General features: G+C 33.3%; 2 protein-coding genes across 2 annotated transcripts; one reads left to right on the forward strand and one right to left on the reverse strand.

Annotated features, from left to right (window-relative positions):
* Positions 1-623: 623 nt before the first annotated feature.
* Positions 624-25,140, reverse strand: spel1 (DNA mismatch repair protein spel1). Its single transcript, XM_089703608.1, has 16 exons — positions 24,880-25,140; positions 17,582-17,631; positions 11,163-11,357; positions 10,233-10,424; positions 8,797-8,949; positions 8,266-8,501; positions 7,123-7,281; positions 6,459-6,666; positions 5,961-6,120; positions 5,420-5,594; positions 4,776-4,960; positions 3,454-3,672; positions 2,945-3,177; positions 2,052-2,143; positions 1,396-1,621; positions 624-883 (listed from the first exon to the last, which is right to left on the reverse strand). Exons 1-16 carry the CDS (start codon positions 24,914-24,916, stop codon positions 650-652), a joined length of 2,754 nt encoding a protein of 917 aa, XP_089559734.1. The 5' UTR covers positions 24,917-25,140; the 3' UTR covers positions 624-649.
* LOC149482825 (uncharacterized) lies at positions 12,839-17,729 on the forward strand. Its single transcript, XM_089703606.1, has 3 exons — positions 12,839-12,944; positions 13,332-15,297; positions 15,553-17,729. The coding sequence occupies exons 2-3, from the start codon at positions 13,353-13,355 to the stop codon at positions 17,493-17,495; spliced, it is 3,888 nt and encodes a 1,295-aa protein (XP_089559732.1). The 5' UTR covers positions 12,839-12,944; positions 13,332-13,352; the 3' UTR covers positions 17,496-17,729.
* Positions 25,141-25,652: the final 512 nt, after the last annotated feature.

Genomic DNA, 25,652 nt, shown 5'->3' on the forward strand with positions numbered 1-25,652 from the left:
AGTATCTATATTCAGTGTATTTTTTTTCATTGCGATTATTGTTTCTTGGTCTTTCCAAATTTTGTTTCTACGGCGGCGGGCGGCCGCGGCTATTGTGATAGACAGTGTTATGTTTTTATGATGCAGACATTTATTTAACTCATATTTATGATTTGGCTTAACCAACCGTTTAATTGACGAATTATATAACATTGTTTGTCATTTTTAGTGTCCAGTGCTTAGGTCCAGTGATAGCACATTACTAAGCATATTTTTTTGTACAACGGAAAGTAAATAACTTCAATGTAGCTTAAATTGACGAGAATTTAATAAAATTATAACTTGTCGGACAGCTTTTTTTTAATATTAGTAGTAACTAGTAGTAGAAGTGTAGTTATTAAATAGTTATAATACGACATCGTTTAATATGTGTCTAGTCTTTTAATTAAATGACTAGTTAGCTAGTTAGCTGCAACATTTACGACATAGTCCATATCAACAAATAAGGTTACTTTGAAGGTTTAGAAATCAAGGCAAGCTGTTACTAATGGGTACACAATGACGCAAGAAACAACATTGAAATAGAATATCTGGTTAGCTTGTTAATTAGTAGAAGTGAATAACGAATAAAACGCACGCATGTAAAAAAACAACTTTATTTCAATCACATTTACACAGCCAGCAAGGAGTTCACATATTTACTGTTATGTTTTAACAGATCCTGTTTAAGTTTATTAATCTCCATCATCATGTCTTGGTCGGAAGCCACCGTCTCTTGTATATGTTTACATTTTCTGAGAAATTCTGTTATAAGCTTCTGGCCCTCATTCGATTCGCGTGTTTCAACGGACGACTCAATTTCAAACAAATTTGTTTCCAGTTCAGCTTGTTTCGCCTCTGCATACTGCAATGTTAGTTTAGTGATAAATATTTTATGTGTAAGGAAAACCGCATGATTACTCCTACAAATTTACAACACAAAAAACCGAAATAGTGAATATTATGGAGGACAAACTCAACTGAAAATTTTGTCAAAATCAGCTAGATAAGCAGGACTCGTGATTTCAATAGTTTATTTGTATAATTTAACTGGTTTAATAAGCAGTTGTATTCAACCGTAATATTAATTAGTATTGGCAATATCATTTTTATCTGGGTCGAAATTATACAGAAAGAGACTAAAAATATATGTAAAGGATATAACTACATATTCTCTATATTTAATGAATAGATAATAATAACTAATATGTAAACTCAGACTTGCAAAACGTAACAACGTGTAAGGAAATGTCTGTTTACCTACACCGAATCGGTGGATAACTTTATGCAATACTTATCAAATAAAAAAAAATAGAATTCTATCTTAACCAAATTCCTTTCATATACATTTAGGTTATACCATCACAAAAACCATACCTGAATGATAGAATCCGGTAAATCAGCCAACTTAGCAACGTGTAATCCCAACGAATGTGTAGCGGGTCCGGGGACGATTTTATGCAAGAGTAACAACTGTTGGTTAACCACTGAGGCTTCTGCGTGCGAGTTCACTATCACATTTGGATGTAAGCTCGGCAGTCGAGTTAGTTCGTGATAGTGGGTCGCGAATAGGCAGAAACATTTGCTTTCCGTTGCTAATTTTCTGTGAACATATTTTGAGGGTGAAAACTTGGAATTTTTTAGTTCTTATGGTTGATTTGGCAAATTTGTTTGCGTTCCAAGTGTTATAATGTCATTTTAAAAGGTTCATTTATTTATCGATGTTCCCATTTAGAGAAACAACTTTTTAAACGTTTAAATAAACTACGAAAGAAAAATCCAGAAACAGAAAAAGGAGGCTGTCTATAATTTCTAAACCTTAATCACTGGTATTATGGAAAAATGATATTTTTCTGTTGAATAATTAAATTGCCATAAAAACATGTACCACTGTCAAATGTGTTAAGACAACGCAAACTGACTATACTATCATACAGTCCTATTGAATAAACATTTAGTCAAAATAAAATTAAAAAATAAACCTAGAAAAATGTTTGTTATATTGATTTCTTTTATTAATTTTAGTAACATACTCTGCAATAGCCCAGGCGATGCCGCAGCCCTCATACGTTGATGTTCCTCGACCGAGTTCATCTACAAGCACCAAGGAATCTGGAGTAGCGGTCTACAAACAATTTAAAACATTTATTTACTTATTTATTTATTCTTTATTGCTTGCTATTGAAAGTTACAATAAAACTTAATCTAGGAATACATTCAAACAATTGGCGGTTTTATCGCTATGCAGCGATTTATAAAATAAAAAAATATTCTCATTGAATACACATAATATGTACCAGTCTCGCGCCGTTAATTAATAACCTTTAGATGAGTTATTATGAATTTTATTATAATTTACATTGATACGTAAAATAATTATTAAATCACATTGTCTTTTAAATAAAATTTTAAGTTTATACAATCCATACTAATATTATAAATGCGAAAGTAACTCTGTCTGTCTGTCTGTTACTCAATCACGCCTTAACTACTGAACCAATTTGCATGAAATTTGGTATAGAGATATTTTGATACCCGAGAAAGGACATAGGATAGGTTTTATCCCGGAAATCCTACGGGAACGGGTTTTTCTTTGAAAACGCGGGCGAAGCCGCGGGCGGAAAGCTAGTACACTATAAAATCTTACATTACTTTAAAGGCAACGAGAATATGCATTAACTATCCTACTAATTAGCATAATGTTATATCATAAGTTTACAACTGTCTTGACTTGAACATCTAATAGACAATTTTATACCCTCAAAATAGCAGCAGACTCGATCATTTCCATCATGAAAGTGCTTTGTCCCCTATCCTCTCTATCATTGGTCCCGACCCTAGCGCACAATGCCCTCATCAATGGGACATGGGCCATAGCCACTGGGACCAAACACCCTGTATGGGCCAATAATCTAAAAATTCATACCCTCAAAATAGCAGCAGACTCGATCATCTCCATCATAAAAGTGCTTTGTCCCCTATCCTCTCTATCATTGGCCCCGACTCTAGCGCACAATGCCCTCATCAATGGGACATGGGCCATAGCAGCGGGGACCAAACACCCTGTATGGGCCAATAGTACGGCAATACCGCATGAACGCATCCAAGTCGATTTACCACCCATATTCGCGCCTGTCACTATGTGCATGAGACATGAGTCTGGAAAAATATGTTTTAATGTAGAAATGTATTTTAGAATAAAGTAATAATGAAAAGGTCCTAGAAATAAAGACTTTTTATTAAATCTGTAAAAATAAAATCAAGAAATAAACTGAAAAAAATTGATTGAGGTAAAGTCAGCTATTCATGATATAGCATATTTTTATCAATAATTCTGTAAGTACTACGACTAACATTCCTTTCGAAAATGAATACTTATTTAAAATCAACATATTCTTAAATAAGTATATAAATCAAACATTAAACTCAAAATACCTCGTTTAAACACCACATCATTCGGTATAAACGATACACCCTCTTGCACTTCTAAGCACGGATGCCTTACTTCTTTTAGTACTAATTCGCTCAAACTGTCAGTAAGCACTGGCCGAGTGTATGGACACGGCGCAGTGGTGGCTGCTACAGCGAACGATACTAGCACGTCCAGTCGCGATATTATGTGGGACAGACAGAATAGACACTCGGAGTAGCCCGCTGTAAGTTATTGTTTGGTGTTAGGTTATGTATGGGATTGGTATTAGTGTCTAAAATAGTACTCGTTCAAACTGTCAGTAAGCACTGGCCGAGTGTATGGATACGGCGCAGTGGTGGCTGCTACAGCGAACGATACTAGCACGTCCAGTCGCGATATTATGTGGGACATACAGAATAGACACTCGGAGTAGCCCGCTGTAAGTTATTGTTTGGTGTTAGGTTATGTATGGGATTGGTATTAGTGTCTAAAATAGTACTCGTTCAAACTGTCAGTAAGCACTGGCCGAGTGTATGGATACGGCGCAGTGGTGGCTGCTACAGCGAACGATACTAGCACGTCCAGTCGCGATATTATGTGGGACATACAGAATAGACACTCGGAGTAGCCCGCTGTAAGTTATTGTTTGGTGTTAGGTTATGTATGGGATTGGTATTAGTGTCTAAAATAGTACTCGTTCAAACTGTCAGTAAGCACTGGCCGAGTGTATGGATACGGCGCAGTGGTGGCTGCTACAGCGAACGATACTAGCACGTCCAGTCGCGATATTATGTGGGACAGACAGAATAGACACTCGGAGTAGCCCGCTGTAAGTTATTGTTTGTTAGGTTATGTATGGGACATTGTATTAGTGTCTAACATAGCACTCGTTTAAACTGTCAGTAAGCACTGGCCGGGTTTCTAAAATTGTTCAAACAAAGCTTCTAATTAATTCTCTAGAATAGAAATTATGCATTTGAAAATTGATGTGAATAACAATTGAATGGCTCAAATTTTGTATGTAGGTGGATTAGAAAATGCAATAGGTTGCTCATTTACTGTCTTAAGCCTGGGACTCTAAATAGAAAAGGTAAAAGTTATAGGACACATCTATACTAATATTATAATGCTGAAGAGCTTGTTTGTTTGTTTGAACGCGCTCATCTCAGGAATTATTGGTCCGATTTGAAAAATTATTTCGGTGTAAGATAGCCCATTCATCGAGGAAGGCTATATATTATCACGCTAAGACCAACAGGAGCGGAGCCACGCGGGTGAAACCGCGGAGCGCAGCTAGTGCATTATAAAACTAGTTCACTAATCTCTAGAAATTCTAAATTGTAACCTGCTATCCCAATGATTTCCGCCACTACTTTATCCTGTTCCTTCTCATAATTAGTTTTAGTCTGAACATAGTCTTCAGTGATACTTTCCAATTTACTGGTCTTGAATCTCACACCACCTTTAACTGCATCTATTATTGTGTACTTCTTGTTACCGCGGAGTGCTTGCTCTTCTTTTAATGTTACCCTTATGAATAGATTGTTTTTATTTATTTGTGATTGTGAATTAAAACAACACAGATAATTATATTACTATTGATTTTCATAGCATTCAATTCATAGCGTTCGAATTCCGCCTCGACATATCCTAAATATCCTAATATTCTCTAGTCTTTGAAAATTATGTTATACAGACAGTTCCAATAGTATTTCTTAAGAGTAGCAGCTCTTGTAGAGTAGTAAAATAATTATACCTAGATGGTAACTTGAATGTATTATATAATCTCTTTACCTATTATAGGTAACCAAGCTTATAAGATAGATTTAGTTAATAAACACTTTTGAACTATGAGAAAGCACTTGTTTCGTTTTTTACAAACAAGATGTTTTTATTAAATATTTAAAAAGTAAAAGCGTAAAATTACCAGTAAGTTTTTTAATGTATCATTTAAATTCTCAAGCATATCATAAATAACTAAATGAGTACCTAAAATAAAACCCATTCTGTGGATTATTTTCAAGCTTTATCGTCTTTCCTGCATCAAGTCCTAAATCATTAGCTGCTTTGTTTAACTCTCTGTCTGCGGATACCTGAATTTTTTCCAACTCTTTATGAAGGGTTTGTAGTTGATCGTCGAATGAGGGCTTTACCAAAAAATCACCTTGAAAATAAATGATATATTACTATGTAATATTTATATTGATAGTTTAGACTTTAGAAGTTATATGAGTTAGTTGTGGATAATAAATTCTTCACAGCAGATTAGAAGGGCAATGAATTAAAAAATATGTGCCGTGATATGTCGAAATAAACTAGTGGTGAACAATTGATTTGGAATTCCAGCATTTCAAATGTTCAAAAACTCGCAATATCTAATCAATTAGTTAAACATGAATAACTCAAAACTAGTACACACATTTAAAGTATCTTAGAACTTGCGTTTTCCATCATGTTCATATGAAAATTAATAGAAATGTATCAAAACAAACAAATTATTAAACTGATTATTACAATAACTTCAAATAACCTCTGTCAACAGCATCCATATCAACAGTGGTTTCAATCATTTGTTGAAACTTGTCCAAGTCATCATTGAGTTCAGATATTGGTTCAGTTAAAGACGAATGTACAGTCGGACTGTTTGATTCAGCGAGACATTGTAGTAATGCTGGCAGTCTTTGGATAGCCTAAAATGTTTATACTATTAAATTTTTTTATATTGTTTTTTTTTTAACTTCTTAAATAAGTAACATGTGTACTCAGTTCTTGCAAAATATGTTTGTGGTATGGCTAAGTTTTACTTTTTCAAAATATTGCAAGACTCTTTTTAGAGTATACCAAATGAAATTTTATCATATTTGCCGTATCAATTTTGTACTTTTCAACAAATTTATTATTACAATCTTGAAACATAAGCTTTTCTACTTTGATTAAGGTTTGACTATGTTAAATTGGAAATCAAAATCTACTAAACATTTAAATAAATACATATTATAAAAATCAGTTGCAATAAAATATTTCATACCTGATATATCTTATAACAATCATGTAAGTTAGCCTTCTTTCTTGTAAGTCTTCGAGCTAAACTTTGCAAATCAGGGATCCTTCGTAAATGGTCATCATGTAATGGTAGACGTAGTTGTGAATTATTCACAAGTAACTCTACTATGTCCAATCGTTCGTTTATTAGATTTATATCGCGAAGCGGTTGACGCAACCATTGTGCTAAGAGTCTGAAAAAATCATTGAAAATTATTTATAATGCGACATATGAACAATAAACGTGAAAAATGTTTATGATATTAAAGTTAGTTTGTATTTCATTGGATTAAAAGAATCATATTTAAAATATTCGACATATTTCCGGTTCAATAAAAGGAAATTCAAAAATTGACCATTTGACCTTTATATTACTAATATTCCACCCGAGGCTACGCCCGCGTGATCAACGGAAATTCCCATGGGCAATATGGGCATTAAATATTTCACTGCGGTAAATGTAGCTTATTACAGTAGCCTATATCACCTTTAGCCTCCCTGACTATCTCCATCACAAAAATCATACAAAACTCACTATCATACGAATATTATAAGTGCGAATGCACGGAAAAATTTTGTTTTTAGCCACAGCTACTAAATTTATTTGAAAAAATTAAGCATGTTTAAAAAAATATATAAAAAAAACATACCTTTTTCCTTGTTGCGTACGACATCTATCGAGCAGCCCATACAAACTGCGCGCAGGTGCGTGCGAAGTATCGCCTAGTTCGGGAAGTACGTTCAGTGCAGTTAGTGCCGCTGCGTCTAAGTGCAGGTAGCACTCCGCTTTTATGGAGTTTATTCGAAATCTGAAATAAAAAAATACACAAATATATATGATATTTAATTTTTATTAAACTTAAATTTTTTGTCTTTATGAAAATATAATTTCGACTAAGTTATCAAGAAACCTACTGCAGATAACCGCATAAATATCATGTGCAATTTTTTCGCTCGGCTAGACTTCATGATATAGTGGAACGGATGTTAGGATTCCTCAAATATTAATATATAGTAAAGAAAATTGAGAATAGGTTTGATATAAAGTTCAATTTTAATTTTATAAAATTAAAATCTTCCTGGTCATATATTTTAATGCCTAACAATGAAGATTAACTCTTTAAAAGATTATTACAGATTAGAGCACGTTAATTAAGTATTTTTCCAAACACAATTTCTTTATCGTTCAGAAACAGTAACTTACTGGTTGATAATAACTAGGTCATCTACACGTTATTGCAATTATTATTAAAAGCATCCGTATCGAAGTTTCTAGAAGCACGAGCCAATGTTATTAATAATAATTGTTTATAGATGAAATTATTATTATCATTGAAATTATAGATTTACTTCCTTTATACGTAAGAGATAATTACGATTACCATCCATGCAAAAACCTCGAACTAAAATAGTTATTAGTTCATACACTCATGAGACTATTATGAATTATTATAGCTTTCAAGATTTATTTCAGAAGAGATGAGTTACCTATCTAAAACTACCAATCAGCCGATTTAAATGCATTTCTAAAATAGAATTATTTATCTTCTATTTTTAGTTACATTTGGTAGAAGAAACAGTTTTAGTCAATTATTTTTGGGATGTACCTACTACCAATGTACTACCTACTTTACGAATAAATAGCTTTTTCAGAAAAGTTTAAGCAAATATATTATTTTCTTAAATGTAAACAAGTTATTTATTTATTTCGTTGATATTAATACTTACCTTCCAGACAGAAATGTTTCAAAAATTTTAAATATGAAAAAAGAATCGTTGATACCGTAACTTACCTTCCAAAGTTAGTGCTATCAGTTAACAACGAAGTATATCTAATTGCCGCGGCAAGACTTGCCATAGCTGAAGTTAATGTAGTTTCTGGAAAAGCATTAGCGTCTTGTTGCTGATTATCTTTAAATTTGAGAAGCCTATTCAAATCCTGAATAACGCCTTCGGTGGAAAAATCTAATTTTTTCAATTTGGTCAATGTTACGTTCGCCCGGTCCATTACTTTTTTAAGCGCTTTGTACTGAAATATACAGGATGAAAAAGGAAAAGTAATTAATTGTTATACTTAAAGCACAAAGAAATTTAGAGTTATGAATAAGTGTGATGTTATTTGAAAATTCACGTAATTCCGAGCCAATTACTTTAGCTAAAATAAACTACGAAGATAGCGAAATCGTAAATACGTAATATCCCAATAGGATGGAAATTTGATAAGTTAATAGGGATAAATATATAGTTAAGTTCAATAATTTAACAATACTTCAATTTTATCTAATTTCATAAGTCATATTCAATTCTAAAAATTAATTTCTCACATCATCATTTTCGGTTTGTGGCACGAGGCACTCAGAAGGCGCCATTTGTACAGTTATAGTTTCCAATTGAGTAAGCAAATCGTCATCTGTGAATTCCGATACAGACATCTGATATTCATTCGCTGTTATACACGCTACTCCTAAAAGACGACCCTGGAATATAAGAATTATGTTTAAAGTTTAAACATTAACAACTTATTTAACTTGTTAATTAACTTGGAAACTCTTTTTAATAAGATGGTTTTCGTGGGAATAAAAACTAGAGAAATATGTTACTAGTCGCTCTTATATCATATATCTACACGGGATATAAATGAAAAGTCATATATGGCTCAGCTTATAAACACTAATAGGGTTTTACATCATTATGGTGTGATTTTCAGGGAATTTGTTTTGGAATTTACTGACTTTATGGTTATTAGTAATTAATAATAATGTATTAAATAATAACTTATGGGTGAATAAGCTGTGTAAATGTTTGGCGAAAGGTCAAACAAACGAATTCTAGCTATTTATCATTATTTTCCTTAAGTTTTTTATGAATGGGTAAAATCCTTAATATTGCGGTTAGCGAAGGTTAGTGAAGCCTTAATTTTTATTGCATAATTTTCTTTGAAAGCAAGTTATATAGTTTCTTGATGATTCGATATTACATCAGGCAACAGTAACATTAAAACATACGTTTACTTGATAATAGAAAAAAAATCTAATAAAAAGTCTAAAAAACATGACAAAACAGGAAAACCAATTTAGTTCATATTATTTACCCATATAAAATCAAAATAAAAATACCAGAATCTAACACTGAGAAAAATATCTTATTCTAAGAAAGATAGAAGCAAAAGTTATTATTGTGCATTTATTTATCTAAACACTGTTCTCGTAAATCCGTAATTTTTGACATAGGGTCAAGATTCAAGCACATACGTATCTGTATTATCAGTTGTCATGGTCAAGTTTAAGATAGTGAAAATACGTTGACCGTATCGCTTTGGTTGTTTTAGCCAGTATTTACTAATATAGAAATGATTTTAATTGTATGAACCATTATATGGATATGTTATGTTGGAATTAATTAGTTAAAATAATTAGAACATCTCTTTCCATTTCACTATTTCTACATATTATTAAAATACGTACTATTAAAGATTTCCATATTAAATGTATTAAATTTTAATTTCCTTTTCTATTTTTCAATAAGTTTTAATATGTATAAATGATACATATATGGTTTTATTACAGTGCAATCGTTTTTTTTGTGTTATTGTTTATATTATAAGCTTGTTAAAAATAAGTTATGATTGAAGATAACATTTTCTTCGAACCAACATTTTAGTGCTAACATTAATTGAATTTATAATCACCACATGATACAATAATTATAGGAAAAAAAACTTTATCAGATTTAAACTTATAAGTTACAACTATTAAAATACCTTAGTAACTGCATCAGTTTTGATATTAACAGACATTAAACAGGGTCCATTGTCGTTTGATGAACCAAGACCTTCGCCCAGTACTTCTTCAAGCTGTGAGAGACATCCTGGTGACCCTTTATACTTTAAAAACCATTCATTGCCTTTTGTAGACCCCTCGGACACATATATTTCCACTCTGTAGCGACGTACCTGCATTTTTAACACGTAAATCATACAAAATTTTATTTCTATAGCCAAAGGTTTTTGGAGAAAAGAGCTTTTTGTTTTTTGAGCTGATTGCGTTTTGTAAAATTTCGAGAAAATCGGATAATCTGTATTGAGGTTAGATTACAAATTACTGGTTGGTATGATTGGTTCGCTTATATCATCGCAGCTTATATCTTTAATCTGCGTAAGTCAAGAATAAAACAATATCTCTAATCCTTCAGATGAACAATAAAATATTGATTTCATGATGTTTTGGATGTAGTCACAACGAAAATGATGATTACGAAGGTCTATAAGTTATTCATTTATTCAAAAAATTATAAGTTCCAAGTATTTCATACATTTCAATCTATTGTATCAGAAACGCTTTTTGTATAATGTTATATTCTTATACATCTTATCTTAGTTTGTTTTAAGAAAACCATCACTATGCGGGTCACAACAGTTACACTTAAAAAACATTGTTATTTGTATTGATAACAACACTGCGGCACGAGTATTAACAACGAAAAAAATAAACATTAATTGATTAAATTGGAAATAAGGTAAATGTAAATAATAAATTAACATTAATTTATACAAAATAAATTTAATGTAAATTTATTTTGTATAAATTGAACTCTTCGTGAGTTCAATTTGAAGAAGATTTTGTATGATTGCTCTGAAGACAAACAAACAAACTAGGTTTCGTAATTATAATTATATTAATTGAATACTTACCAGTAAGAGCTTCCGAATCAATATTTCAAAGTTTCCTTTCGAAAGCACGAGATAATCCAGGCGATTGGGTTCGATACCCATTTTCTTGATATTGGATATTGATGAGAACACCTCCCTCGCCGCAGTTGTTGCGTCCGAGCCATGTACACTGTAGTAGTCATTTCGATCGAATATTCTTACTGTGGTAGGTGGTTTCTGAAAGTGTATGCAATATTTTCAAACTTTGGTATTCATATATCAACGAATAGATATGAATGACATGGATATGAAAAAATGTATTGATATTTTTCTTAAACCAATGAGTAGGAGACGTTTTCCTTCTTAATCCCTACTACCTACATAAGAGGACCGATCCCAGTTGCCCTTCTGTTTTACGAGTTAATCATCGTACCAAGGACAGTTTCCAGTTATACCCGACAATATTCATTTTTATTTCATGTTTTCTTTGGTTTTGGTAAATGCGCTCCTACAGGAAATTTTTGTTACCAAATCCGAATTGATACTTATAAGTAATTTGATATGTTTCATTTTTTAATAAGCGTGAATATATAGTTTATTTGATACTGTTTTTTTTCTTGATATTATATTCTTACGCAGGTCAGATGGACATACAAACAACATAAATTAATTATAACTCTCTCTGTTTTTTATCCTTGATTGAATGACCTACATAATAAAACAGGAGCAATGTCACAGTATCAATAAAGATATATTAAGAATACATGATTTATTATAATAATACAGGAATAAGTTGCTGCGAGGTTACAAATTTTATAAAATGAGCATATTTTGGAGTATGTAGATACGAAGTACCTATGCCGTATACTATTTCATGGGTAAATTGGTTAGTGGTACAAGCATCGGGACCTGGGACTTTAATACAAGACAGTCTTCGAGCGTGCAAATAAATTAAACAGATTTTTATTTATTTATTTACAAACTGTTCATACCTATTAATAAGCAGTCATTGCTCTGACTTCATGACTAGACTGGGATGTCGTAGAAAAATAATAAAAACGATATACATATGTATAAATAATTAATTGATATTGCTGCATGTATCGTAATAACTTCCGCCTGGCTTATTGTAGATGGAATTTAGCCAAAATCTCACAGGATTGTTCCCTATAGCCCCGTAGTGTTTCTGCTATGGTAACAAAATAGGCTGAGTTAACGCTCTGAGATTTTTTAATAAATTAAGGAAAATATTGAACTGTATATTTGAACACTTTGTGTTGTAATGCTTATTAATAATCATACAACATGATTCACTTCAAAACAAACACTGGAGTAGTTATGATTTGAATACAATGATACTTTCGATGTTTTAAGATTGAAATATAATGAACACCACGCTAACAAAATTATTAAAGTATTGACTTGGGTCAATTTAAAGTTTTGTTAATTTGAAACAAAACTATTAGCACTCTAGGTATTGGATTTTCATAAAGTGCTAATAAGATTCAATCTAACGTAGGTGGTTTGTAATGATTCAGGTGTCTGTCTGTCATCACAAATATTAATAAATATGTTGTCATATAATTCGACAAGTGCGACGTTATGCGGATTGTCGTATTTTGCATGTCCACACTTCTGAGAATAAAAGATCAGTCATGACCGGCCAGAGGGTTATCTCAACGAAGATATAATATTAAAAGCTAAATAAATTGAAGTCTCCATCGCAGGCAATGTCAGTGCGTTCAGAAAAATACCTCGGTGTGTTGGTCTCTAGTAGTCTCTAGTAACTAGTTATTTGTGTTGTATGGTGTATTGATTTCAAATGTAAGTTTACTTTATAATACTTTAATATTTTTTTCATAAATTAGGATAAATATTCAACAATTAAGTAAAAAAATATTATATTGATATTGACTGAATTTCATTTCATGTATGATGTTAAATACATTTTCGTTTTAAATAATAATAATTATAATAATTAACTAACATTAAATTATATAAAATAAATTGATATTTTTTCGTTCGAGAGTTCGTCGCATTTAATGTATTCAATGAAATCATTTAATTTTATCAATTTAATTTAATTAGTTATCTGAAAATATCTTATACCGCCTTATAATATACAAGTATGCAACAGTTTATAATAAAATTGTATACAATTTTTATTAATATAGTGATTTAATAGTAATCTTGACAATATATTTGTTACAGACCCTGACATATTGGTCCACAATGTGGCGCCTATTAATAATCGCATCTGTTGCGGTGGTAGCTTTTGCTAGACCAGAGCTATATAAAGAGACTGAAGACTTCCAATATTCAAGGAGTTCATCAGATGATGGCGATAAATCCGGTTTTTATGGGGCCCGCCGTGGTAACATGGGAGGCAATTACGAGAGGGCACATAATATGGATGGCTTAGCGCAACATCAAATGAGTACGGCCGTACGTCAAGTTGAAGGTGAATTGGGCGAAGGCGCTAAAACAAGGACTGGCAGCGTATACACTGCAGCGAATTCCAGGGGCATATATGGATCTGGACACTATGATTTGAGTAATCTTAAGGGAAGAAATTTTGAGGAGAGCGAGTCATTAGGAGCTTCCCATTCTTCTTTAACATCTCAAAACACCGGATACAGAGGACACACATATTCAGCAGCGCAAAATGCTGGATACAGCAGTGGTTTTACTAAAAGCTCTAGACTGCATTCAGGTTATCAAGCTGCCGATTATTCAAATGAATTTGCACAAAAAGAAAATGCTCATGCACAAGATTATCAAGCAAACCGACAATACAGTTACGGAAATCAAGAGGCTTCTGGAAGTGACCTAAAATATTATTCTCAAGTAAGAAATCAGGCTCAAAACCAATACGATCACAGGCAATCAAATTTGCACAATACGTATGATGCTAATTTATATGGCAGACAACCAACTGAGTTGCCCATAGTGGATTTGCAGCCACGTCGTATTTATGTTGTTCCCATCAAATCCCAAGATGTTGTTGCATATAGCGGTAAATCCTATAATAAAAATAGTATTGATAGTGAAGCTGAGGTGTTAGATGGTTCTAGCGGGCGGATTTACATACAACCTGTAAACGCACCGAAACATTACGAATCATCATACAGTTACCGCAAAGAATGGGAAAAACACAATTCGCAGCCCGTAACAATTATACCAACGGACAATCCATTCCCGAAAAATAGTGAACTATATGATGACGCACATTTGTTACAAAATGCTAAGAGCCAGTTAAGTACATCAGATATAAGCAATGCACACTCTAGCAGTGCTAATCTTGCTCAAGCAAATAGTTACATTGCCAACACAAAGTCATCGTCACTGAGCAAATCAAGATATTCTGAATCCCAAACTCAAGGTTCGTCCGCAGCAGCTCTTTCAAATGCTTACACACTTGGTGCACACAGAGCCCAACAGGAAAACGCAGTTGATGCTAATAAAATTGTTGAAGATTTAAGCACTAAGCCGAAAAGTTATCATTCTTCATACTCTTATCACAAATCGTGGGAAAGACGAGGAGATCCTTATGTAATTAAGCCAGTAGGTGGTGACGTTGCCTCTCAAAGGCTTGTATCTGCCTCTAACAATCAAGATGCTTTTTCATCTCATCAATATGGCGCTCAATATAAACAGGCTCAACAAAGGTTCACCCAAGACGGTATTGATTGTGATTGTGACGAAAATGGCCACATTCGCGTAGCTCGTTCACCCGATCCTAAAGCATATTACAACGATCAAGAGCAAGAGCAACAGTTAGAAGCTTTTCAAGATATGAGCATTGGCCAACAGGTACAGAACAAATGGGAAAACTTAGAAGATTTGGGTCAACAAACCCAACAATTCGGACAATTTGGTCAAAACAAATGGGACAATTTGGAAGACTTGGGTCAAAAAACACAAAACCAATGGGATAAGACCGAAGATTTTGGCCAGGCTAGTCACAATCAATGGCCAAATCAAGAAGATGTGGGTCAACAAATTCAAAATCAATGGGGCGATTTACAAGAACAAGGACAACAAACACAGAACAAATGGGACAATCTTCAATTCTCAGGCCAACAGATACAAGATCAATCGGAAATACATCAAAATATGGGACAGAGAGTCCAGAATGAATGGAATACATTACAAAGCTTTGATCAGCAAGCACCAAGTAAGTTAATTTAGTTTTGTATAAATTTCGAATGAAGACTGCCAATGTTGTGTTCTTACTAATGCTTTTAATTATAAGATAATTGTTATTGTGTTTGTCTTTTAAATTATAACAATTAATAGTATAATATGGCATTTCATTTCTAACTTCACTATTCATATTTAACATAATATATTGGTAACTAACCATTTTTTGTAACTAATAAAATCTGTCTATCTTTATACAACAAAATTCATAATAACACCTTTTTATTAGGTGATATAACACAACAAACTCAAGATGACAAATTTGAACAACACTTTCATGAACAATCGGCAAACGAAGATGATCTCACGTCTATACCAACAACAAATCAAAATAAAATTGATAATAAACATAATTCAGAAACTCAGAACTGGAATGTCATAAATAATTTCAATACAGCACAGTTGACACATTCTTTTGATCAAAAGGAAACAATGACAGAGCAAAAAGATGAAAAAATTGACCAGCAAAATCAATTTTGGAACGTATTCCAGGAAAATTACCCTGATCAAATACTCACTGATCACACCTTGGTGCATGAACAAGCACAACAATTTTATAACAACAAAGAAGTTACCAATAATAATTACAATACAGGTTACATACAAACAGACCATAAACATGATTCTTTTCAACAAAATCATAACCAAAATACTCTTACAAGTAGTTTGAATGACGAAGATTATGATGCTTCACCCCTTTTGAATTTATGGAACAAATTAGATAGAATAGAAAGTTCCCTTAAAAATGATAGTTCCGAACAACAACAATCATCTCTATCTACACAATCATCATATCACAGTTGGGATAAATTTGATGGGCAGCATACACAAAGTGCTCACGGCGACAGTGTTTCTAATTTACCTGCTTCTAATGATATACAAAAAACCTCAACAACAGAACATCCCCACCATGAGAAAGAAACAACTACATACAAAATATATACACGAAAACCTACTCAAGATACATATACTACACAAACAAACATACCAAAATATGTTCCTCAACATAGTACTATACCTCAAGGTCCCGTTGATATTGGGCGTGGGGATATTGGAGCAGAAGAAACAATAGTAGATGATACAGATAATACAGCTATACTTATTCCTAAATTCCCTACAAACCTATATAAAACACCAGAAGAAATAGAATCTTTAAGTCTGACAAATGAACACCAAAACAATAACGATTATCATAGCTCTCACAAAGAAAATACTGAAACTCAAAAAATCGAAGAAGGAAGATCAATACAAAAAAATTATCAAGAAAATAATTATGTAAATAACCTACAAGCAGAAACCTCATCTACAACAGTTAAGTACAATAAATTAATTGGTAGTAGTAGTAGCACTCAGAAGAACTTTGATGAACTGCAAAATATGCATACTAATATTATCAACAAAGAGATCTTAAGCCAGAATCAAGAAGTTACCAATAAACAAAATGAAGAAATTTCACAGTTTGATGACAATCAAAAACTTCTCGGTAACAACTTCGAGAAAGCTCCCCTAGAAATTGAGCAGCAAAATATGGATCAACAATTCGAAGACTTTAGTCAACATTTACAGGGATCATTGGAATTAGGGCAGCAACAACAAAGTTCTTGGCAGCCCTCTGATAGTTTTGACCAAAGCTATGTGCAACAACTTGAAAATTTTGGAACATTCAGCAATGATGATAACCAACATAATCAAGACCAAACAGTGAGTCAAAATTTACAGGGATCTTTAGACTTAGAACAGCAACAACAAAGTTCTTGGCAACCCTCGGATAGTTTTGACCATAGTTATGTGCAACAACTTGAAAATTTTGGAACATTCAGCAATGATGATAACCAACATAATCAAGATCAAATGGTTGACACTTTTGAAGTTAACAATCAGTATAAAGGCGAACCTAAGGAAAACCCAGATTATTTTAAGCCAGCAAGTGAAATTCCCAAAGAAGGCAGGAATCAATACCTTAAGCCAAATAGAGAGCCTGAAGAAGAACCTGCTCCAGTGTTTGAGGAGTCACAAATAAGTAAAAAAGTTGCACCTCAAGTAGCTGTTCCAGAGAAAGATGCAATTGCTACTACAGTTGAGGTTCCAGAAGAAAAGTCAGGTTTTTGGAAATCTATAGGTAGCAAATTTACTAATGCCAAAGAAAGTGTAGTATCTTGGTTTAAAGGTTAATAAATATTAGGTATTATTTTTTACATATAGAATAATTTTATAAATATAAAGTAATTTTGTAACATTTAAGTTAAATTTTTACTTACCTCTGATAATGATGTGAAGTATTTGATGAATGCTTGTTGTTTGACTGAATCTGAAAGAAGAAAGTTTTATATGCTTTATTTATACTTACTAGCCTAAGTATTTTTATGTACAGTGGTTATAAAAATTAAAGATATTTTATTATTTTTTTTAATTCCAACATGTTTATTTTTGTTAAACCTTTAATACCTATGTAAAATAAGTTATACATTGAAAGAATACACTCTCATAAGAAAATAATATAACATTTCTATAGTGGAGCCAATTTAATAGGCAACATTTGACGTCTATCAATTTTATCTTCATAGGGTGGTAACCTGCATAAAAACATCGATTAAAGTGAATTAATCGATACGGACTTGAAACATTTGTCAATCGAACTTGAAACACATGTCAATAATTTATGATAATTTTTATTTATTTATTTATTTATTTAACACTTTAATAATTGTACAGAAGCCTTAGAACTACTTACACAATACACATAGAACAGAGTACAACTATTTTGGCGGCCTTATCACTTAATAGTGATCTCTTCCAGGCAACCACGGTAAAAGGTAAACAAGCAAAAAGATCACTAATTGGCGGGACGAGAACAGAAAAAGAATAATTAATAGCAAGAAAACAAAAAAAAAATAAAATAATAATATATATCTACCTTAAATAATACATATCCATATACAATATCACATATACTATACATATACATACACAATATATAAATATACATATACATAAATAAAATAAACAGATATACATACCAATTACATATTATATAATAAACATAAATAAATATATACTTAGAGGGAAACACACTGATATTGAATAAGATAAAATTATTATACGAATACCATCTATATCTAATACAGAGTACCACGTACATATTGTAACATAATGAAAATATGAAAGAAAAATAAAAAGTTAATAAAATATTACTGGTCCGGATCAGCAGCGGAAAGAAAATGTTGTCGCACAAGATTTTTAAAACCCGAAGGGGTCTGGGCTTGACGAATATTTAATGGCAGAGAGTTCCATAACTTAACTGATATCGCTGCAAAAGACTTGCCATAAAAATTTGTGCGTCGGCTTGGAACACGCAAGATGAGTCTATCCTCAGAGCGAAGTGAGTAGCTTTCACTGTGCAAGAAGGAAAAATTGGACTTGAGGTAGGAAGGAGCGGAGGGATTAAAAAGGATACGGAACAGTAGTTGCAAATAGTGTAGATTCCGGCGAAGTCGGATAGGGAGCCACTTGAGCCTTTTCCTGAAAGAAGAAACGTGGTCATATTTTCGAAGGCCGAAAATAAATCTAATACAGAAATTTTGGAGACGCTCAAGTTTATCAAGATGCTCGACTGCTAAATCAGGAAAACATGCATCTGCGTAATCAAGTATAGGAAGGAGAAGGGATTGTGCTAGCGTAATTTTGGTAGGAATAGGCAAGAAGTTACGAAGCCGCCGGAGCGTAGCAGAAGCAGCATAGATCCTACGGCTTAATTCCTGAATATGGTGAGACCAGGACAAGGTTTGGTCAAAAACCACACCTAAGTTTCTAACTACCGTTTTGTAAGGTATAACAACGTCACCGATTTTGATGTTTGGCAAAATACCCCAGTCGATTTCCGAAATTAGATAAGGACTACCGATTATGATGACATTGCTTTTAGCTGGGTTGAGTTTTAGTCCAAATTCGTTACACCAGCTGGTTATGTTAGCTAATTCGGAATTGGAAAAATGGATAGCCATAGGTAAGTCAGCAAGGGAGGACTGGGTGTAAATCTGCAAGTCGTCAGCATACATATGGTACAGAGACGTCAGCCGGGAACATAAGGAGTTAATGAAGATGGAAAAGAGGAGAGGAGACAAGACGCCGCCCTGAGGCACACCGGCAGAGACCGCACACCAAGATGAGTACTTAGTATCCACCAAGATACGCTGCCTCCGGCCGTGCAGGTAGGAATGGAACCAGTCAATTACGGAAGGAGAAATGTTAAGAACACGCAGCAGACCCAGCAGTACGTCAAAGTCCACAGTTGTAAAAGCGTTGCTGAAATCTAAAAGAGTAAGTACTGTGAGCTGCTTATTGTCCATACCAGCACGAATATCGTCAGTAACCTTGACCAGGGCTGTAGTCGTACTATGACCGGGACGGAATCCGGATTGAAAATCACTAAGGATATTATGTTTGTTCAGGAAAGAGGTAAGTTGCTGATGTATTATACGTTCAAGGACTTTGGATAGGAAAGGTAATATGGAAATTGGACGGAAATCTGAAAAGGAATTCGGGTTGGATTTTTTGGGTAAAGGGATGACTTGAGCATCTTTCCAAACAGTTGGGAGTGTACCGGTGGACATGGAGAAGTTCAGAATGTGAGTAAGGGAGGGAATAATGATATCAAGGATGGGAATGATCATAGTACGGCTAACAAGGTCACAGCCAACAGCATTTGATGAGATGGACAATATGTGTTTCTTAACATCCCGTTCGGAGACTTGCTTAAAAAGGAAAGGAGGATAAGCAGGAGTAGGAAAGGTGGAGAGGTTTTTGAGAGTACGGTGTTTCATATTGGGGTCAAGCGAGGAGGATGATGTGAAGTGCATATTGAGTTGGCTTATATCAATAGTATTAGGAAAAGCATTAGACTCTTTACCAATCCCCAAGCTTTTCAGAAATTTCCAATTTGTACCTGAATCACCGCTCTCAAGGGATTTGTGGATATGGCGTCGCTGAGCGTCTCTACACAATACATTGCAACGATTACGTATCCTATTATACTTTGCCCGCGCTTCATCCGTTTGTGCGGTTTTTAACTTAGACTTGGCACGGTTTCTTTTTAAAGAAAGAGATTTTAATTCCGGAGTAAGCCAAGGTGCCGGTGTGTGCTTCTTTTTGACAGGTCGGAGTGGCGCAAATTTGTCGTATAGATTTAAAACAAATGTGTTGAATAAGGAGACTTTCTCATCTATAGACTGCGCATCAAACACCTCTTCCCATCTAATGTTTTGCGCATCGCAGCGAAGCAAATTCACGTCCATTCCCCCAAAATTACGCAGCAAAATGGTAGACGGTTTAAGTTTCGGAGAATGGAGCTTGTAGGAAAGGTAAATGAGGTCATGATAGGAAAAAGCATCGGCTGAACACTGACCATGCTTGGATATGAAGTTGGGTAAGGAGACTATCATTAGGTCAAGTAGAGAAGGATTGCAGCCAGGAAAGTAGTGAGTTGGATTTGAGGAAAGGGCATGGAGATTGTGGGAATTCAGGATGGAAAGCAGCTTATTACTACGGCTATCACCTTTAAGCAGACAAGTGTTGAAATCACCCATGAAAATTAAATGCTCATATTGGGGAGAGAGGTAATCTACAAGGGTTTCGAAGGAGGAAAAGTAATCTATGGAGAGAGAAGGACAATAAAAAACACCAAGAAGGATTTTAGCTTGCGGCAAAAGGACTTCAATAAGGAGATGTTCAGTGGAAGAAGCAGGAGGAGGTTGCGAGGAAGAGCAAATTAATTTAAACGGAATGTGAGAGCGAAGGTAGATAGCTACTCCACCACCGCCCTTGCCAACACGATCATTGCGTATAAGGTGAAAGCCGGGGAGAGAATAAGCTGAGGAGGAATGACACGGCTTGAGCCAGGATTCTGATACAAGGATGGCATGGATATTACTTGATATAAACGATGAAAGCATGTCGGGATAATGTGCCGGAATACTTTGCGCATTAATATGGATGGTATTAAAGTTTTTAGGGACGTTGTTGAAAAAGGAGTCAAGGGTAGCATCTAGAGGAGGGGAAATAGCACTGTGAAAACTATCATCACTACTGAGAGATGAATTGGACCAGTGTGAGAAAAGATCATCATTAAAATTCAAATTTGTATCGACTGACATTTAAATACTTATAAATAAATAAAAAGTATATATATAAATAATAAATAAGTTATATACTAAAATTACTTATAATAAATAAAAAAAATAAAATAATAATAATATAGATTAAAATTAAGCAAATATTATTTTTATGCAAGTTCACGCTTGGTTACCTTGTACCCACCTTTACAATTATAACAATTTAGAGCATAATATATAAACCGTTAATTAACTCAAAAATGATATATATAAACTTAAAAAAAGAATAAAAAGAGATAAAAAATAATAATAATTAAGAGCAGTACGATTAGCAAGGATTATACTGTATAGCTGATATAGTCTATGGTAGTAACAACTTAGGACAAATGACAAACGACATTTGACAGCTGACATAAAGTAACAAATGAATAACAACAACAAGTGACAGTCCAAAGTCCAAACTTATAACAGAAATAATTAAAACTTGAAACATTTTGTGAATACCTCATATTTACAGTTAAAAAAATAAAATAAAATAAGTTATGATGAAAGAAATTACAGATTGGATAGATTCAATAAGAACAGCAAGTTAATTGATATAATTAAAGAGGTAGTCAGAGAGAAAAGATGATTTAAATAGTGAGAGAACTTGAACATTGAATAAAACCGAACAAATTTACTTTAAGGACAATCACTTAGCTCTTGTTGGCCTCCTAGAGCGTGATACACCCCTGATGGGTTTTGAAGGGTCACCAGAGGACGTTGAAGCACTTGGATGAGCCTTGTTACTTTCTGCCGCACTGGAGGGGATGTTCTTGAGGTCACCCATACTATCCACACGGTGGCGGACTCCGTCAGCAGCCATAACAAAGATCCTACCATCCCTGGTCCAGCACTTGGGCACTCCAAACTGATTTCTGGCAGCCATGAAGATTTCATGCCGACCCTTGGTCAAGAATTCAGATAGTGTAATACCCGAACCCTTGAACTTTGTCTTGGAGGACCAGATCTGTTGTTTCATTTGAAGTTCCCGAAATTTGATAAGAACAGGTCTAGGTTTGCCTTCCTTAATTGAGCCCATCCGATGGCAGCGGCTGATGTCATTACCAGACAGTTGGGATGCATTTAAGTGTTTGGATATAGCAGCAATAGTGACAGAGGTTGAGTTTTCATCCTTGCCTTCGGGTATTCCATGCACCAAAAGAATTTTGCGCCTGTATTTCATCTCCAGGTTGTCGTGCAATTGAGTCAGAGCATCAACTTGAGCCTGCAGACACTGAAGCGAGGTTACAACGAACGCTCGGAAAGCAGTGAAATCTGATGCTAGTCTTGATGGAGGACTAGCCAAGGATGAAGTAGTGCTGGTCTTCTGCAGATCGTTTTGGAACTCCATCATACGTTTATTAAAAGTCTCAGACATTTGAGCAACAGATTGTTTAATAGACTCCATAGTGACAAAGTGAAGTGAAGTTTATATAGTTGAGATTGTATTATTTAAGAGCTCTTTTTATGTAGTTTTGAAGGAAAAAGTACAGGTGAGTATATTAGACACTTTAAAGCATAGTTTGATAAAAGTTATTAATATTAATTAAAAAATAAATTTGGGAGCAATTTAAAACACGTGTTTATTTATTTTCTGCCTACCGCCGAAAAAAAAAAAAAAAAAAAATTTATTCCCAAGTAATCAATGCATTCGATTCTAGATGTCTGATTTCGATTTTTAGAGTAACGTCTCTGGTATTTAAAAAGAAAAAAGGTTTATTGACACAAAATTGTAGCGACGTCAGTTCTTTAAATCAGAAATTTTTTATTATGTTTAGAATGGTTTATCAGTAAAATCAAATCCTAAAATTACTTATATCGGTCATTATTATAATAAATATGTAATCGTAATTGAAAAAAGTTAAGCAAATGTGCAGTTCTAACAAAACGAAATATCATGTTATTCTATGTTGTCGTTACTAGGTTACGTTGTTGAATTTTGTTGAACTGTCAAATGTTGCCTATTAAAATGGCTCTACTATAATGTTTTGTTTTATTAACTATTTAATCAAAACAAAATAATAATTACTGGATAGATATTGAGTTAGGATTTAAATGATGCTAAAAAAAATTAGCCAAACTGGTGAAGTCATTTTTGAGTTTTATGCTTAGCAACACATTTGGCTATTCATTTTCATTATTCAAGACAATGTAAATATTTGTACAATTTTTGTATCAAACTAACATGGACAAAGTTGACCCAATGCCCATAGTCAACAATTTTATTTGAATGGTGTTTATTTTTTTATTTTAACTATATTTTTCTCCATGTATTTTCAACATACTTATTTAAGTTATTCAATAAAGTAGAAAATTAAGTGTTTCGTAACCGGGCCGGTAAATTTTTCCTGAGTCCTGGTCTCTATCCAGCAACACTAAAACCACACCTTATATATGTACACTTATATTTACCTGGACAAATTCTTATTATATTTCTTCTTTTTTGTTCTAAATCAAAGTACTGTACTGCTTGTTCACAATAAACTCAAATTACCTTTGTATTGTCAATTTAATTGTTTTCATTGATGGATAGTATGATTCTATAGGAAGGAAGCCACGGGCGAAGCTACATGCGGTAATCTAATAATTTTACTTATCTTGGGTATACAGTATTTTCCAAAATTCAAAAATTAACCAAATTATAGGCATATTCATAACTACATACTCGAGAATAAAAATTTCTATGTAACAATTTTAAATTCATTATGGAGAAAAAATTAAGTTCCTTTGTTCCTTCGAAAATTGTCACCTCTTAAGCATTGAGATAATATTACTACGTATGGAGGAGACACCACAAACAAAATCTGTGCTCCATTTTTTGCTCTAACTAAGTTTTAAAAATTATTATCTAGTTAGGTACGTACCGATGAAAAGTTATGTTAGTCACTTTTCTGTATTATTTGTGCAATATCGTAACACACACGAAGGCATATTTGATGCGTTTCACTTTAAAACAAATAAAAAATGAGCATGCAGTTAAGCCATATGGCTTATGTTGAGCGGAGCATAAGTGATGTAGGCGGTGTCGTCTCCATATGTATATCTCAATGCTCTTAAGACATATTTAACTAGGTACCATGTCTACAATTTTACTAATATTTTTATGGGGAACTTAAGAAAGTAGTACTGCTGACTGCTCTCTTAAATAAACCTTAGAAAAAACCAAATCGTTTTAACTAAAAAAAAAATATATATATATTAAAGTAACAATTTTGTCCTGAAATTTTGAGACTTTCTTTAAGTAATCTACTTTCACTCATCGTAGTGTAAAAAATTTTTGGTCAGTGGTCACAATAACAGCAAGATTTATTAAAGTTCGAACTAAGTTTTTCAAATACATAGTAGAATGCTGTTATTTTTACCAATAGGATACTCATAATATAAGTTATATAAAAAGGAATTCTTACCTAAATTCAAAGCTTGTATTGGTTGTAACGAAGACATTTTTTATTTCCAGAGAATTAACTTCCCTTCCTGCTCCTTAGTCTACAAATTATTTTTATTTAAAATAGCTCCAGTGATTTACTGCTTATCTATTTCTATTTATTCAAATGTTCCTAAAATTACATGCAAAATCCATAATTCTCAGTATTCTTTATATCAAAAAACATTTTTCAAACAAAAATGTCAAAACAAAATTTGCGGGAAAGTCCACAGATAAAACATGTAACTTCATAGCGACCACAGAGTTTCTTGAGCTGTCGTCAGTCGTTTATTATGTGCGTATAATGCAGCTACTCATTGAACTTGACTAATAATTTAATTATCTAAGCACTTTAAATCTTTTAAAGTGAAACTTTTATTACATCGTCTCAAACTTTTTGGTCTGTGTAGCGCATGTCGCGTGACGGTCGGCTGCCGAGTAGGTTTAGGTTTTAGGTAAGTTTTACTTTTACCGTGGTTTCATAAAACCACACAACATTTTTTATTCTCTAAAGTACTATAAAAAATATCCGTACACAATTCTCAAAGCATTAAATTACTCATTAAACCCAAATAATCGTTACACATTTCCAAATTGTGACCTATTACAAAAAATAGATTCAGAACACAAGCACAGTTCAGAATGTGGTTCAGGATGTGTTCAGGATGTTTGAAATTCTAACTTCAAAATAACAAATTATGGCTCGAATTATGGAGTGATTGATATTGGTATTATCTGTGGATATTATGGGTTCGC

Source organism: Colias philodice, chromosome 14 (assembly GCF_061535455.1).
Source record: "Colias philodice isolate Cphi_HAF_F1 chromosome 14, ilColPhil1 Martin Lab GWU primary, whole genome shotgun sequence".
Classification (NCBI taxonomy): domain Eukaryota; kingdom Metazoa; phylum Arthropoda; class Insecta; order Lepidoptera; family Pieridae; genus Colias; species Colias philodice.

Bases quoted from the DNA above. Each gene is read 5' to 3' on its own strand.
- LOC149482825 (XM_089703606.1), top strand. From the start codon at position 13,353: ATGTGGCGCCTATTAATAATCGCATCTGTTGCGGTGGTAGCTTTTGCT. The intron at 15,298-15,552 runs GTAAGTTAATTT...CCTTTTTATTAG, and splicing joins CTTTGATCAGCAAGCACCAA to GTGATATAACACAACAAACT.
- spel1 (XM_089703608.1), bottom strand. From the start codon at position 24,916: ATGTCTTCGTTACAACCAATACAAGCTTTGAATTTAG. The intron at 10,425-11,162 runs GTAAGTATTCAA...TTAAAAATGCAG, and splicing joins TGATTCGGAAGCTCTTACTG to GTACGTCGCTACAGAGTGGA. The intron at 5,595-5,960 runs GTTATTTGAAGT...TTTATTTTCAAG, and splicing joins TATGGATGCTGTTGACAGAG to GTGATTTTTTGGTAAAGCCC.